General features: G+C 41.4%; 1 protein-coding gene across 5 annotated transcripts in view; it reads right to left on the bottom strand.

Annotated features, from left to right (window-relative positions):
* Positions 1-14,902, bottom strand: part of fam149b1 (family with sequence similarity 149 member B1) — a 129,538-nt gene that overhangs the window by 33,935 nt on the left and 80,701 nt on the right. For 4 of the 5 annotated variants that reach the window (XM_073025079.1, XM_073025080.1, XM_073025078.1 and 1 more), the window contains one exon: positions 6,437-6,661. The exons of the other annotated variant lie outside the window; for it this stretch is intronic. In XM_073025079.1, the coding sequence (XP_072881180.1) occupies positions 6,437-6,661 (225 nt within the window). The remainder of the gene's footprint in view (positions 1-6,436; positions 6,662-14,902) is intronic. 5 annotated transcript variants of the gene reach the window in all.

The following is a 14,902-nucleotide window of genomic DNA, read 5'->3' as shown; positions in this document are numbered from 1 at the left end:
TCTGAACTCTACATTGCCTCAATGGATAATCCTTTCAGGACATCCTTTCGGATTTCAGTTGTGACATTCTCTCTCATGTAAATTGCTTAAATGCAAATCTTGGTTGGTATGGACTAGTGCTAAAGAGCTTGTCTCCATGCTTTATGACTCTGTGGGAGGTTCATCCAGAAGATTAAGGCTACGTCCACACTAGACCAGATAATTTTGAAAATGCCGGTTTCGCATAAAAATTATAGGCGTCCACACTAGGCGTTTTAAAAAATATCTCTGTCCACATTAAAACATAGTTGGGCAAATCTCCTCCTGGGCATGCGCAGGACACATCTACAGAAAACAACCGAAGAGGAAGCAGTTTACTATTTCCGTTTTCGCTGCAGCATTGTTCTATTGCATTCATGAAAACAATGAAATTTCGCGCTGCTGCCACCATCTGTTCCGGCACATCATGACAGCATTTTTAGATTTCCCCGGTTACCCTGTCCACATTGTTCTGCCCATGTGGCGTTTTCAAAATTACACACTCTGGAGAGCGTTTCTGAAAATCTCCAATTTCGGGGGACGAAAACGCTGTTTTAGTGTGGACAGAGGGTAAAAATGAAGAGAAAAAGCTTCTGTTACGGATATATCCGGTGTAGTGTGGACGTAACCTAAGGTGCATGGGATCCACAGTGAATTGGCCATTTGGATTAGGAATTGGCTTATCCATGAAAGGCAGGAGGCAGTGCTCAAAGAGATAAATTCTGACTGGGGGTCTGTGACTTGTGATGTTCGGCAGGGACCTGTACAAAACCTCTGTTGTTTGTGATATATATGAATGCTTGGATGAAAACATGGATGTGTGGGTTAGTAAGTTTGCAGTCAATAAGGAGATTGGTGGTGTTGTGAATACAGTAGAAGATTGCCAAAGAATACAATGGGATATAGATCTTGGCAGTGTGGAGGAACAGAGGGATCTTGGGGTCTGAATCTATAGAACACTCAAAGCTGCTGCACAGGTTGACTCTATGGTTAAGAAGGCATAAGGTGCATTGGCCTTCATGAATCGTGGGATTGAGTTTAAGAGCTGAGAGGTAATGTTGCAGCTATATAGGACCCTGGTCAGACCCCACTTGGAGTACTGTGCTCAGTTCTGGTCACCTCACTACAGGAAGGATGTGGAAACCATAGAAAGGGTGCAGAGGAGATTTACAAGTATGTTGCCTGGATTGGGGAGCATGTCCTATGAGAATAGGTTGAGTGAACTCCGCCTTTTTTCCTTGGAGGTGACCTGATAGATGCATAAGATGGTGAGAGGCAATGATCGTGTGGATAATCAGAGGCTTTTTCCCAGGGCTGAAATGGCTAGCGCAAGAGGGCAGTTTTAAGGTGCTTGGAAGTAGGTACAGAGGAGATGTCAAGGGTAAGTTTTTTAATGCAGAGAGTGGTGAGGGCGTGGAATGGGCTGCCGGTGATGGTGGTGGAGGCAGATACAATAGGGTCTTTTAAGAGACTCCGGGACAGGTACATGGAGCTCAGTACAATAGAGGGCTCTGGGTAACACTAGGTAATTTCTAAGGTAAGGATGTGTCGGCACAGCTTTGTGGGCCAAAGGGCCTGTATTGTGCTATAGGTTTTCTATGTTTCTGGATCAGTTGCAGATATGGGTGGAAAAGTAGCAGATGTAGTTTAACCCTGGCGAAAAGTGCAGTATTTCACATTGGGAGATCAAATGTAAAGGGATAGTACACTGTGAATGACAATACAATTCAAGAGTCAGGAAGTTATGTTGCAGTTTTATATAACTCTGGTTATACCCCATCTAAGATACTGCATTCAATACAGTTGCCCCATTGTGGGAAGGATGTGGAGAGTTTAGAGAAGGTGCAGAAGAGGTTTATCAGGATGCTGCCTGAATTAGAGACATGTTATATGAGGACAAACTAGATCTGACACCAGAAAACCAACACACCATCCTAGAGTCTTGGCTGTTGTTCACTGTCCTATATGGGCCCAATGTTCACCAAAGCCTGTAGTTTAACCTACCAGCAGAACTTAGGCCTCAAAGCACCCCTTCCCAAAGGTAAAGAGGGTAAGTTAAAGGAGATCTGAGCAGTCGGTTTTTAATGCAGAGGGTGGTGGTTGTCTGGAATGAGCTATCAGAGGAGTCACAGAGGTAGAAGACACTATGTGAGACCAAACACAGAATGGGTGACTATTTCACCGAGCACCTACACTCCGTTTGCAATGGCTATCCTGAGTTCCCAGTTGTATGCCATTTTAATTCCCCTTCCCATTCCCATTCTTGGCCTTCTTTACTGCCAGAGTGAAGCCCAATGTACAATGGAGGAACAACATCTCATTTACTGTCTGACTGATCTACAACCAATGGCACAAACTTTGAGTTTTCAGTTTTAGGTAAGCATCCACTCTGGTGGGTTGTTTTTCCCCTTCCCAAACCCATCTGACACCCTATGATCCTCTTATTTTTGTTCTCTTTCCCTTATACCTTCCATCTTCATCACCATCTCCCTCCTGGTTCCCTCCACCACTACGCACAGTTCACTCACAGTCTTCCCTCTCCCCCCACCATATTCCCCATTTGATTCTAGTTCCATCTACCATTCATCTCTCCCCTAATAGTTCCCATTCTCACATTTTTATATCTCAGATTCCAGCTTTTCTCCCTCCAGCAGCCATCTCAAATCTTCACACTCCCATCCACCCATCTCACTGCTGAATCTATCTCAATGTTTTTTCCTCTCTTTGGCTCCTGCCACATTCTTTCAACTCCACTCGCACCTCCCCCGGAAATACCTGCCTCTCATCTTTCACCCCCCCTCCCCAGTCCCACCATTCCCCTTCCCCTCTTTACACTGACCACATTCTTCTTTATTCTCACTACTGAAGTAGGGTTTCAGTATGAAAGGTCAACATTTCCTTTGCTCCATAGATGCTGCTCAACCCACTGAGCTCCAGATTGTTAGTTCATGGAGGCAGATACAATTCCAATGTTCAAGGGGCATTTGAACAGGTGTATAATAGGAAAGGTATGGATAGATAGGGACCCAATGGAGGCAAAGCATTAGCATCAATAGACATCATGGTCAGTATGGATAAGGTGGGAGGAAAGGGCTCATTTCTGCACTGTACAATTCCATTATTCTATGAATAATCAAATTTAAAAGCTCCAATTTCACAAGGATAAGTTATAAGGTGCAGGCACGTTCAATTGAAGTGATTTCTCCTTCATGCTCAGTGCAATTAATTGAAACGGATGAATTAAAAGATAAATTACGGTAGAAGTCAAAATACATTAATTAAACATTGTTTCAACAAATTACCAACTCACATTTAAATGTTGGTTGAGGCAGCATAATATCACAGTTAGTAGAGATGTTGTCCACAGCTTTAGTGACCTGGTTTAATTCTAACCTCTAGTGCTGTGTGGAGTTTGCATGTTCTTCTTGTGACCTTGTTAGTTTTTTTCCCAAGTGATTTAGTTTCCCCAACATCCCAAAAACATGCAGATTAGATTAACTGTCCTCTGTAAATTGCCCCTAGAGTGTAGTAGGTGAGTGGTAGAATACAGGAAGAGTTAATTGGAATGTGGGACAGTTGAGTAAAGACAGTGCAGGATTAGCATGTATGGATGCTTGATGGTCAAATATAGTCAGTGAGTCAAAAGGCTTGTTTCCATGCTGTCAACTCCGTGACTCTAGGAATAAGCTTTCTTCAGTTCAAGTTGCTCATGGCTGAAAACTATAATTGGCAACACTGTATCAAATTCCCGCCTCAATCAGAAGAATGAGGGGTGACCTCATTGTAACCTATTAAATGGTGAAAGGTCTTGACAGAGTGGATGTAGAGAGGATGTTTCCTATGGTTGAAGAGTCTAAGACCAGAGGATACAGCCTTAGAATAGAGGGGTGTCCATTTAGAATGGAGGTGAGGAAGTATTTCTTTAGTCAGAAAATGGTGAATCTGTGGAACTCTTTACCACAGGCAGCTGTGGAGGCATAGTCTTTATGTATATTTAAGACAGAGGCTGATAGATTCTTGATTGGTCAGGGCATGAAGGGATACGGGGAAAAGGCAGGCAATTGGAGCTGAAAGGGAAACTGGTGAAATGGTGGAGCAAGCCCGATGGGCCAAATAACTTAATTCTGCTTCTATATCTTATGGTCTTATATAGAAACTCCAAGATAATTCATGTGGCAGGATGACCATGTATACATGAAGTATCTCCAGCTTGTCGAGCTCGCTCAGATTTTGAGCTTGAAGGATAGCTAGAGTTACTGAAGAATATCAAGAAAGCTGAGTGTTTTTGTATGGTACATTCCATTGGGCAACACAGCAGACATGGGGAACAGAAAAGGAAGGTAATGCAGTCACCATATAAGGTTCTGCACCATTGGTAAATGTGGATGAGGACCATACTGTAGTATCACATGTTACATAGAGGCACAGCTGAAGAACATCCAAAGTCTTCATGTGTCTGCAAATATCTCAGTGGGTCTAACCAGAACATAGCCTACTGTTACCCTGGGAGCAAACCGCTGGCATAACAGAAATAGCCCAGGGAGCAGAGGAAAAGATATGTTAGCCAGGAGTTTATTGGTCTTCTTCAGAAAGAGATGTCTTGGGAGGATTCTATTAGTATTTAAGTGTCAACAATCCAATTAGAAGGGCAGATGGAGTGACTTGGGATGCTTATGAAAGATGGTTTAATGCACTTTGTCATACTCTCTCTCAATTGAATTTTCACCATACCCTTATTTGTGGATCAAATCACAAACAAGAAAAAATCTGCGGATGCTGGAAATCCAAGCAACACACAAAATACTGGAGGAACTTGACAGGCTGGGCAGCATCTATGGAAAAAAAGAAATTTACTCCTTAGCTTTTCTTTCTCCAGTCCTGCCGAGGGCTTTTGGCCCGAAACGTCGACTGTACTTTTTTCCATAGATGCTGCCTGGCCTGCTGAGTTCCTCCAGCATCTTGTATGCATTGCCCTTATTTTTGGAGTACTTCAAACATAATGGTGACCTCACTGATATTGCATTGGATTGGTTTGTGTATTTTAGAAAGTGTTGATCTCCTGGGATTTTCATACACAACATTCTCTAGAGTTTACAGATGATGGTGTGAAAAACAAAAAAAAATCCAGTGAGCAGCAGTTATGTGGGCGAAAATGTTAATGAGAGAGGACAGAGGAGAATGACCAGAATAATACAGGAAGTACCTAATAAAGTAATACTGAGTATATATCGCCAATATTTCATTATTACTGGGTGATAGATTCTGGAACTCTCTTCCTGACGGTATTGTGGGTATAACCCCATCCTAAGGACTGCATTCTTCAAGGAGGCATCTCACCACCATTTTCTCAAGGGCAATTAGGATGGCAATTAAATGCTAGCTCAGGCTATGAAGCCAACGTCTCTTGAATGAATAAAATCACCTTAAATCATAAAAGCATAGAAGACTACGAGTTGAAAATGGAATTGGCGTACATAGGTAATAGATGGTCAGCATGGACACAGTGGACTGTTTTTGTGACTATGCTGCATTTTAAATGCAATTCTTTTCATCATACACTCAGCTACACTCTGGCTATGTACGTTCTCAATAGTTTCATCAGTATCCATTTATATACACCATAAAATTATAGAATCCAACAGCATAGAAACAGACATTTCAGTCCACCTTGTTCATGTTAAATATTTTGCCCATTTAGTTACATTTGATCCCCATCCCTCTACACTTTTTCTATCCATGTACATGTACAATTGCCTTTAAGTACCTTGTAATCATACCTGCTTCTACCACTTCTTTTGGCAGCCCATTCCATACAACCACTATGTTGTGAAAAACTTACCCATCAGATCTCCTTCAAATTTCTCCCCTCTCATATTAAACCTTTGCCCTCTAATTCTAGACTCCTATGCCCTAGGAAAATTGGCATTCTCTTCATGTCCCTCATTATTTTATGAATGTCTATAAGGTCACCCCTCAGCCTTGTATGTTCCAGTGAGAATAAACCTAGCCTATCCAATCTCCCTTTATAAGTACAGCTCTCCATTTCTGCCAGCGTTCTGGTGATTCACTATTGTTAGCACATCCTTCCTTACTGAACAATAGTGGTAATAAAAAGCCATGAGATATCCAAGATTATATAGAAAGTGCGCATAATCCAAAAGGTAAAACAAAGAAAATATTAAGACAAGAAAGGAAATCTAAAACATTGAGTGAAGCAGTTTGATAGGGAAATTATCAAAAGGAATGATTACAGAAACAATCAGCAGAAACTGAAATATCAAATAGCTTGAGTTAATTTGACTAAAAAAATGACTGACCTTATGTGGAATAGCTATTTGGGCCAATGGTTTTGGAAACTGCTGGGCAGTATTTTCTGCTTTACATTTTTATGCTTCACAGTTTCATATTTTGTACTTACAGCCCTATTCCACGCACCACTTCATTGATAAATCCAACTGGAGTTCTGGAGAGCGATAAACTGGAATGTAATGGGTGGAGTGTCCGAGGAGCATTGTGTCTCTGTGCAGAAAGGACTGGCTGGGGCAGAGAGTAAATACTATGTTCTCGCAGGTGGTTTGAAGGAAATCGGTTTGCTGAGTGGTTGCTTGAATATGGCCGCTGAACAGGCTTCTCATCTGAACCCCTACAATCAAGTTCACCATAAAACATATCATTAATTCTTCTATCATCTCTTCAAATATCAACTGTCTCCACACACTCAAAGAACCCAGGAATACCCAAGTCCCTCTCACTGACAACAAAACAAACCTAGATTTTCTAAAGTTATCGGTTCTTTCGTCTGTTTCGATTCTTTTGCTTTAGACATTTCAGCAAGTTGAAAATAATTCAAATAGTTAAAAAGAAAAATTCTGTATGTTTAGACCCCTTTAGAATAAGTATAAAAAGATCATTTAAGGGGTGTTTGTAGGTTAAAAAGACGTAAAAGGTTTGGAGCAAAGCCTAAAAGCGGTTTACTCCATAAGCGCCATCTTGAGACCTCCAAACCCAGATTTTCTTTTGTATTATTTGTTCATGGGGTGTAAGATTGCCTGGGAATGCCAACTTTAACTGCTCATTCCTAATTGCCCAAGAACTAGGTTGCTTGTGAGGCCATTTCAAAGACCAGTTAAGAGCTAATCACATAGGTGATTCTGGAGTCACATGGAAGCCAGACTGGATAAAGACAGTGGATTTCCTTCCCTGAAGACATGAATGAACCATATGGGTGTTTATAAGGTTTTGGTCGGATCCTGATCTCCTTTACCGATTTTAACTTCAGTCCTAGCAAGTAAATAAGTAAATATTTACTTAAATTTAAGTCCCAAAGTGGAAACTGAGTTTAAAACTACTATCTAGAGATCAGCTGTTCAGACCTTTCAGTAAGGGTTAGTCTGTCAGGGACTCATTTCAAGTGTAAACACAAGGTCTGAGTGGTCTAGCTTAGCTTCATACAGTTGCAAGAGAGGTAATTAGAAACAATGGTTGAGGATCAGTGTGTTGTGAATTTGGTCTTTCCAATATTGATCAACAGAAAATTCCTGCTCATTCAGTACAACATATTGGCAGAACAGGGGAACCAAAGGAAGTAAACAGTGTCGGGTATATAAAATTTATGTCATCAGACTACATATATGACAATGAGTTTGAGGATACTGCTGCACATTGTTAGTATATTTAGATGTAAATTAGAAAGGGGCATGGATCCTTGGAGGAATTGAAGAGTTAATGTTAAGTGAGATGGAAGGGAAATTATGACTTATTGTAATCATGGAAGTATGATTGAGTGAAGGGCAGGACTAGCGGCTTAATGCTCTGGGATAAAGAAGTTTCAGGCATGACAAGAGGAAGGTGAAAAAAGGAGGAAATTGCACTGCTATATAGGGAGAATCCAACGAGGCCACATGGATAGTCACTAGAAGTAAGTAAGGAGTGATAACTTCCTTCTGTTTTTACTGTAGGCTTCTCAAAGGTCAGTAAAAATTAGAGGAACAGTTATGTAAACTAATTCCAGAAAAGTTTAGGAGCAATAGGATTATAGAAGAGTTAAATTTTAACTTTCCCAATATTAACTTGAATTACCTAGTATAAGGGATTTAGATGGGTCAGAGTTTGTCAAGAACTTCCATGATATTTTTTTCTAAATGCACTAGCTATGTCACAATTTCCTGATGAGCCTGAAGAACTCAGTTAACTTGACTCTGAGAAATACAGGTATGGAATCTGGAAGTGGAACACAACCATTGCTCCCTCGCATCTTCCTGTTGAATGTGCAGTCATTGGAAAACAAAATTAAGGGTATAAGAGCAAGATTGCTGCATCAGGGATTGTTATGTTCTCTGTTTCCCTGACACATAGCACATCTCATGCACTCTGGGCACAGCACTCCAGACTGAGGCGTTCTCAATCCACTAGATGGACCAGACTGCAGTATCAAAAAAATGGGCAGAGGTGGTAGCGTCTGCTTCATAATAAACTTATAGTGTGGAAGTTGCAGCAAAACGAGGGTCAACATAATGTCCAGGCAAGGACAGATTCAGATAAAGTGCAGACAGCCCAGGAAAGGGGGTCTCTGAAGTGCATAGCTTCCCTTTGCAAAGCAAATCCCTAGAGCTACTTCGGCTTACTACAGATGAGATAAGAATTTAATGAGAGCATGCGAACCACACACAGTGCCAAAGTGACAATCACTTTAATAACTTCAAAGTATTATCAGTTGTTAGCTTGTAGTTTCTGTTGATTTTTAACAACTGTATTGTGCATGGTGATGAATCTTGCAAGTAAGGAATTCAGACATAGACAATTTACCAAATGGTCAATATCTGTAACTGTGAGTCAATTCTATATAAAAATGGCATTTGTCTGTCCAGAATTCAGAACAGCATCACCTAGACAGGGGCCATTTTGTTCTCCTTGTGCACAAGTAAAATTAAGTTTGACCATTCTGCACGCCACAGTTCCCGAGAAGACATTCGATTGTGTAGTGGGAGAGAAAGATCCAAAGAAGTGAGTGGGTGCAGTCGGGACATTCTACACACCACAGTTCCTGAGGCGATGTTGGATTGTGCATACCTAGGCACTTTAAAAGAGATGATAAAAAGATGTTAGGTTTAACCGGAGGAGGGAGACCTCCAGTGGCCTGGAAGATTACATCTGCAAGAAGTGTATCTAGCTGCAGCTTCTTTCAGTGTGTGTTAAGGAATTGGAGCTGTAACTAGATGAATTCTGGACCATTCAGGAGGTAAACGGTTGATCAACAACACATACAAGCAGTTTGTTAAACTCATAAAAACACAAAATGCTGGCAGAACTCAACAAAACCCTTCATCAGGCCCGAAACGTCGTCACTATCTCCTCCCATAGATGCTGTCTGGCCTGCTGAGTTCTGCCAGCATTTTGTGTTTTTATTTATTTCCAGCATCTGCAGATTCACTCGTGTTGCCTTTGTAGTTAAACTCAAGCTGCAGGAGGGGGAAGGGGTTAGGCAGACAGTTCAGAGTAACCCTGCGATTGTTCCCCTGAACCACAGGAGTACCACCTGGATACTGTTGGTGGAGGGGAATGACATAGCAGAGAAAACCAGAGAAAATCCTGGCAATTCAGGACAATGCTCCCCACCCTCTGCATGCCATCTTGGCTGAACAGAGGAGCACTTCCAGTAAAAGACTAAGACAACTGCACTGCTCCAAAGAGTGCTATATGAGGTCATTCTTACCCTCGGCCGTGAGGCTTTATAATAAGCCAACCTATAGCCGGAGATCTGATGACCCTGTCCTGTTAGACTGTTTAAGGTAACTTATTTTTAACTTATTCGTCTTACTACTTTTTAAATATTTGTATATCTGTGAACTTGTAATGCTATTGTGACACTGGGATTTTCTTTGGGATGAATAAAATATTTATCTACCTATTTCCTTTCAATTTACTCTTTCTTACCTTAAATGCATGCCCTCTATTATTAGACCCGTCAGCCTATGAAAAAAGATATTGGCTGTCTATCTGTGCCTTACACAATCCTATAAATTCCCACCAGGGCTCTCCACCCATTTTGTTTTATAATCCTCAAGAGAGCATTTTTTTGACTTTAGCTTTCTAAACCTTAAACATGCTTCCATTTTCTTCTTGGCTAAATTCACTTCTCTCTCAACATCCAAGGTTCCCTTACCTTGTCATACTTGTCTCTCCTTCTAACTGGAACATACCCACCCAATCCTATAAGCCTCCCAAAAGCCACCAGGAAATAGAGGAGAAGCGATGTAGACAGATTATGGGAAGATGTAGGGGTTGTCGTAGTGATTCTTCATGTTATCAATTCCCCAATATTGACTGGGATTTCCTTTGTACAAGAGGCTTAGATAGTGCAGAATTTGTTCAGTGCGCTCAAGAGGGTTCGGTAAATAATATAATAAATTATAATAAGATAGTCCAACTAAAAGCAGGATCACACTAGAGACACCAGAGACTGCAGAAGGTGGAAACTGGTGTAAATTGGGTTACCACTTCACTGAGCACCTCTGTTCTGTCCACCATACCAGCCATTTTAATTCCACCTTCCAGTTCCACACCGACATGTCCATCTATGGCCTCCTCCATTGCCAAGCAGTGACTAAATGAAAATTTGCAGAACAGCACTTCATACCTGGGCAGTCACAATCTGGTTCCATGAATTAGAGTCATAGAAAAGTACAGCACAGTGGTGGGTGTATGGAATGCACTGCCAGTGAAGGTGGTGGAGGTGCATATAATAGGGTCTTTTTAAGAGACTCTTAGATAGGTGCATGGATCTTAAACAAACAAAGGGCTATGTGGTAGGAAATTATAGGCAGCTTCTAGTGTACGCTACGTGGTTGGCACAACATTGTGGGCCGAAGGTCCTGTAATGTGCTGTAGGTTTTCTATGTTTCTAGAAACAGGCCCTGTGGTCTATCTAGTCCATGCTGAACCATTTAAACTGCCTATTCCCATCGTTCTGCACCAGGAACACAGGCCTCCATACCCTTACTGTTCCATGTACCTATCCAAACTTCTTCTAAACGTTGAAATCAAGCTCACATGCACCACTTGCGCTGGCAACTTGTTCCACACTCTCACGACCCTCTGAGTGAATAAGTTCCACTTCAGGTTCCCTTTATACATTTCACCTTTCACCCTTAACCTATAACCTCATCATAGTCTTGCTCAACTTCAGTGGAAAAAGAGTGCCTTGCATTTACTTCATCAATATCCCTCATAATTTTGTATACCTCTATCAAATCTCCCCTCAATCTTCTACATTCAAGGAATAAAGTCCTAATCTATTCAATCTTTCCTTGTAACTCAGGTCCTTAAGTCCCGGCAACATCCCTGTCATTTTTGTGTACTTTTTCCACATTATCGATATCTTTCCTCTAGGTAGGTGACCAAAACTGCACACAATACTCCAAATTATGCCTTACCAACGACTTATACAACTTCAACATAACATCCCATGTCCTGTACACAGTACTTTGATTTATTATAGACAATGTGCCAAAAGCTTTCTTAATGATCCTATCTACCTGTGACACCACTTTCAATGGATTATGGACCTGTATTCTTAGATCCCTTGGTTCTACAGCACTCCATAGTATCCTACCGTTCACTATGTAAGACCTGGTTGGTCCTACTGAAATGCAACACCTCGCACTTGTCTGCATTAAATGCCATCTACCATTATAAACTCTCCAGCCTATAATTTCCAGGCCTGTTCTTAGACCCTTTGTTAAACAACAAAACAATTATCTATCCTCCAATTCTCCGGTACCTCACCCATAGCTGAGGATGTTTTAAGTATCTCTGCAAGTGCCCCTGCAATTTCTGCACTAGCATCCCACAGGGTCCAATGGAAAACCTTGTCTGGCTCTGTGGATTTACGCACCTTAATTTGTCTCAAAACACTAAACACCTCCTCCATTGTAATCTATACAGGGTACATGACTGTGCTGCTGCTTTGCCCCACTTCTATAGATTCTGTGTCTGTCTCCTGAGTAAATACAGATGCAAAAAATCCATTTAAGATCTCCCCCATATCTTTCTGGTCCATGCATAGAATACCACTCTGATCTTCTAGCACCAATTTTGTCGCTTGTTATCCTTCTGTTCTTATTATATCTGTAGAAGTCCTTAGCATTCATTTTCACCTTGTATGCTCGAGTAACCATATCTTCTTTTAGCCCTTCTGACTTCCTTCTTAAATGTCCTTTTGCATTTCTTATAAGACCATATGACATAGGAGCAGAATTAGGCAATTTGTCCCATCGAGTCTGCTCCACCATACAATTAATGCTGATCCTTTTATTTCCCCTCCTCAGCACCACTGCCCGCCCTTCTCTTCGTAACCTTTGATGCCATGGCCCATCAAGAAACTATCAATCTCCACCGTAAATACACCCAGCGACCTGGCCTCCATAGTTGCCTGTAGTAACAAATTCCCCAAATTCACTACCATCTGGCTAAAGAAATTTTCTATACATCTGCTTTAAATAGACACCCATCTATCCTTTATAAGACACTAGTCAGACCACACTTGGAGTATTGCTCTGAGTTTTGGGCCCCATATCTCAGAAAGGCTGCGTTATCATTGGAGAGAGTCCAGAGGAGGTTCATGAGGATGATTCCGGGAATGAAGGGATAACATATGAGGAGTATTTGGCACCTTTGGACTTCCACTCACTGGAATTTAGAAGAATGCAGGGGGAGGGGTAGAATCTCATTAAAACCTACAAGATGTTGAAAGCATCAGATAAGGTGGATGTGGAGAGGATTTTTCATATGGTTGGGTTGTCCAGTACTACACGACACAACCTTAAAATTGAGGGGCGACCCTTTAGAACATAGTTAAGGAGGAAATTTTTTTAGCCAGAGAGTAGGGTATCTGTAGAATGCTCTGCCACAGACAGCTGTGGAGGACAAGACCATGGGTATATCTAAAGCAAAAATTGATAGTTTCCTGTGGTCAGGGCATCAAAGCTTATGGTGAGAAGGCAGGTGTATGGGGTTGTGTGGGATCCAGGATCTGCCATGATGGAATGGCAGAGAAGACTTGATGGGCTGAATGGCCTAATTCTGCTTCAATGTCTTATGGCCTCATCCTGTGGCTGTGCCCTCTCATCCTAGACTCCCACACCACGGGAAAATTCTTTTCCACATCTACTCTGTCTAAGCCATTCAACATTCGAAACATTTCAATGAGATCCTTCTAAATACCAGCAAGTACAGGCCCAGAGCCATCAAACATTCCTCATATGATAACCCTTTCATTCCCAGAATCATCCTTGTCAGCCTCCTTTGAACCCTGTCCAATGCCAGCATATCAATACTCAAGGTGAGGCCTCACCAGTGCCTTATAAAGCCTCAGCATTACATCCTGCTCCTATATTCTAGACCTCTTGAAATGAATGCTAATATTGCATTTGACTTCCTCACCACCAACTCAACCTACAAGGTAATCTTTATGGTGTTCTGCACAAGGACTCCCAAATTCCTCTGCATCTCAGATTTTTGGATTTTCTGCCCATTTAGATAATAGTCTGCACATTTATTTTTACTACCAAAGTGCATGACCATGCATTTTCCAACATTGTATTTCATTCGCCACCCTCCTGCCCATTCTCCTTCTACAGCCTTCCTGTTTCCTCAACACTACCAGCCCCTCCACCAATCTTCGTATCATTTGTAAACTTGGCAACAAAACCATCTATTCCATCATCTAAATAATAGATATACAGCATAAAAATAAGTGGTCCCAACACCGACCCCTGCAGAACAGCACTAGTCACTGGCAGCCAACCAGAAAAGGAAAGTTTTATTCCCACTTGCTGCCTCCACCAATCAGGCAATGCTCTAACCAAGCTAGTAACTTTCCTGTAATACTATGGAGTCTTAACTTGGTAAGCAGCCTCATGTATGGCACCTTGTCAAGGGCCTTCTGGATATCCAGATATACGACATCCGCAACATCCCCTTTATCTATCCCACTTGTAATCTCCTCAAAGTATTCCAACAGGTTCATCAGGCAATATTTTCCCTTAAGAAAACCATGCTGACTTTGCCCTGTCTTGTCCTATGTCACCAAGTACTCCATAATCTCATCCTTAACAATTAACTCTAACACCTTCCCAATCACTAAGGTCAGGCTAATTGGTCTATAATTTCCTTTCTGCTGCCTCCCTCCCTTCTTAAAGAGTGGAGTGGCAGCTGCAATTTTCCAGTCCTCTGCAACCATGCCACAGTTCAATGATTCTTGAAAAATCATTAATAATGCCTCCACAATCTCTACCACTACTTCTTTCAGAACCCTAGGGTGCAGTTCATCTGGTCTGGATGAATCATGTACCTTTAGGTCATTCAGTTTTTTGAGCACTTCTCCCCTGTAATAATAACTGCACTCACTTTTCTTCCCTCACACCCTTCAACGCCTGGAACACTGCTAGTACCTTGCACAGTGAAGACAGATGCAAAATACTCATATAGTTCATCTGCCATTTCCTTGTCCCCGTTATTATTTATCTGGCCTCATTTTCTAGCTGTCCTATATCGACTCTCATCTCTCTTTTACTTTTTATATATTGAAAAAGCTTTTTCTATCCACCTTAATATTATTTGCTAGTTTGTTTTCATATTTCATCTTTTCCCTCCTAATGATTCTTTTAGTTGCTTCTGTGGGTTTTTAAAAGCTATCCAATCCTCTATCGTCCCACTAATTTTTGCTTTATTGTATCCCCTCTCTTTTGCTTTTACATTAGCTTTGACTTTCCTTGTCAGCCACTTTTGTACTATTTTGCCATATGAGAATTTCTTCCTTTTTGTAACGCATCTATCCTGCACCTTCCTCATTTTTCCCAGAAACTCAAGCCATTACCGGTCTGCT

Source organism: Hemitrygon akajei, chromosome 21 (genome assembly GCF_048418815.1).
Source record: "Hemitrygon akajei chromosome 21, sHemAka1.3, whole genome shotgun sequence".
In the NCBI taxonomy this organism is placed as follows: domain Eukaryota; kingdom Metazoa; phylum Chordata; class Chondrichthyes; order Myliobatiformes; family Dasyatidae; genus Hemitrygon; species Hemitrygon akajei.
Note: the sequence above shows the minus strand (reverse complement) of the source record. Positions and strands in the feature narration are given on the sequence as shown.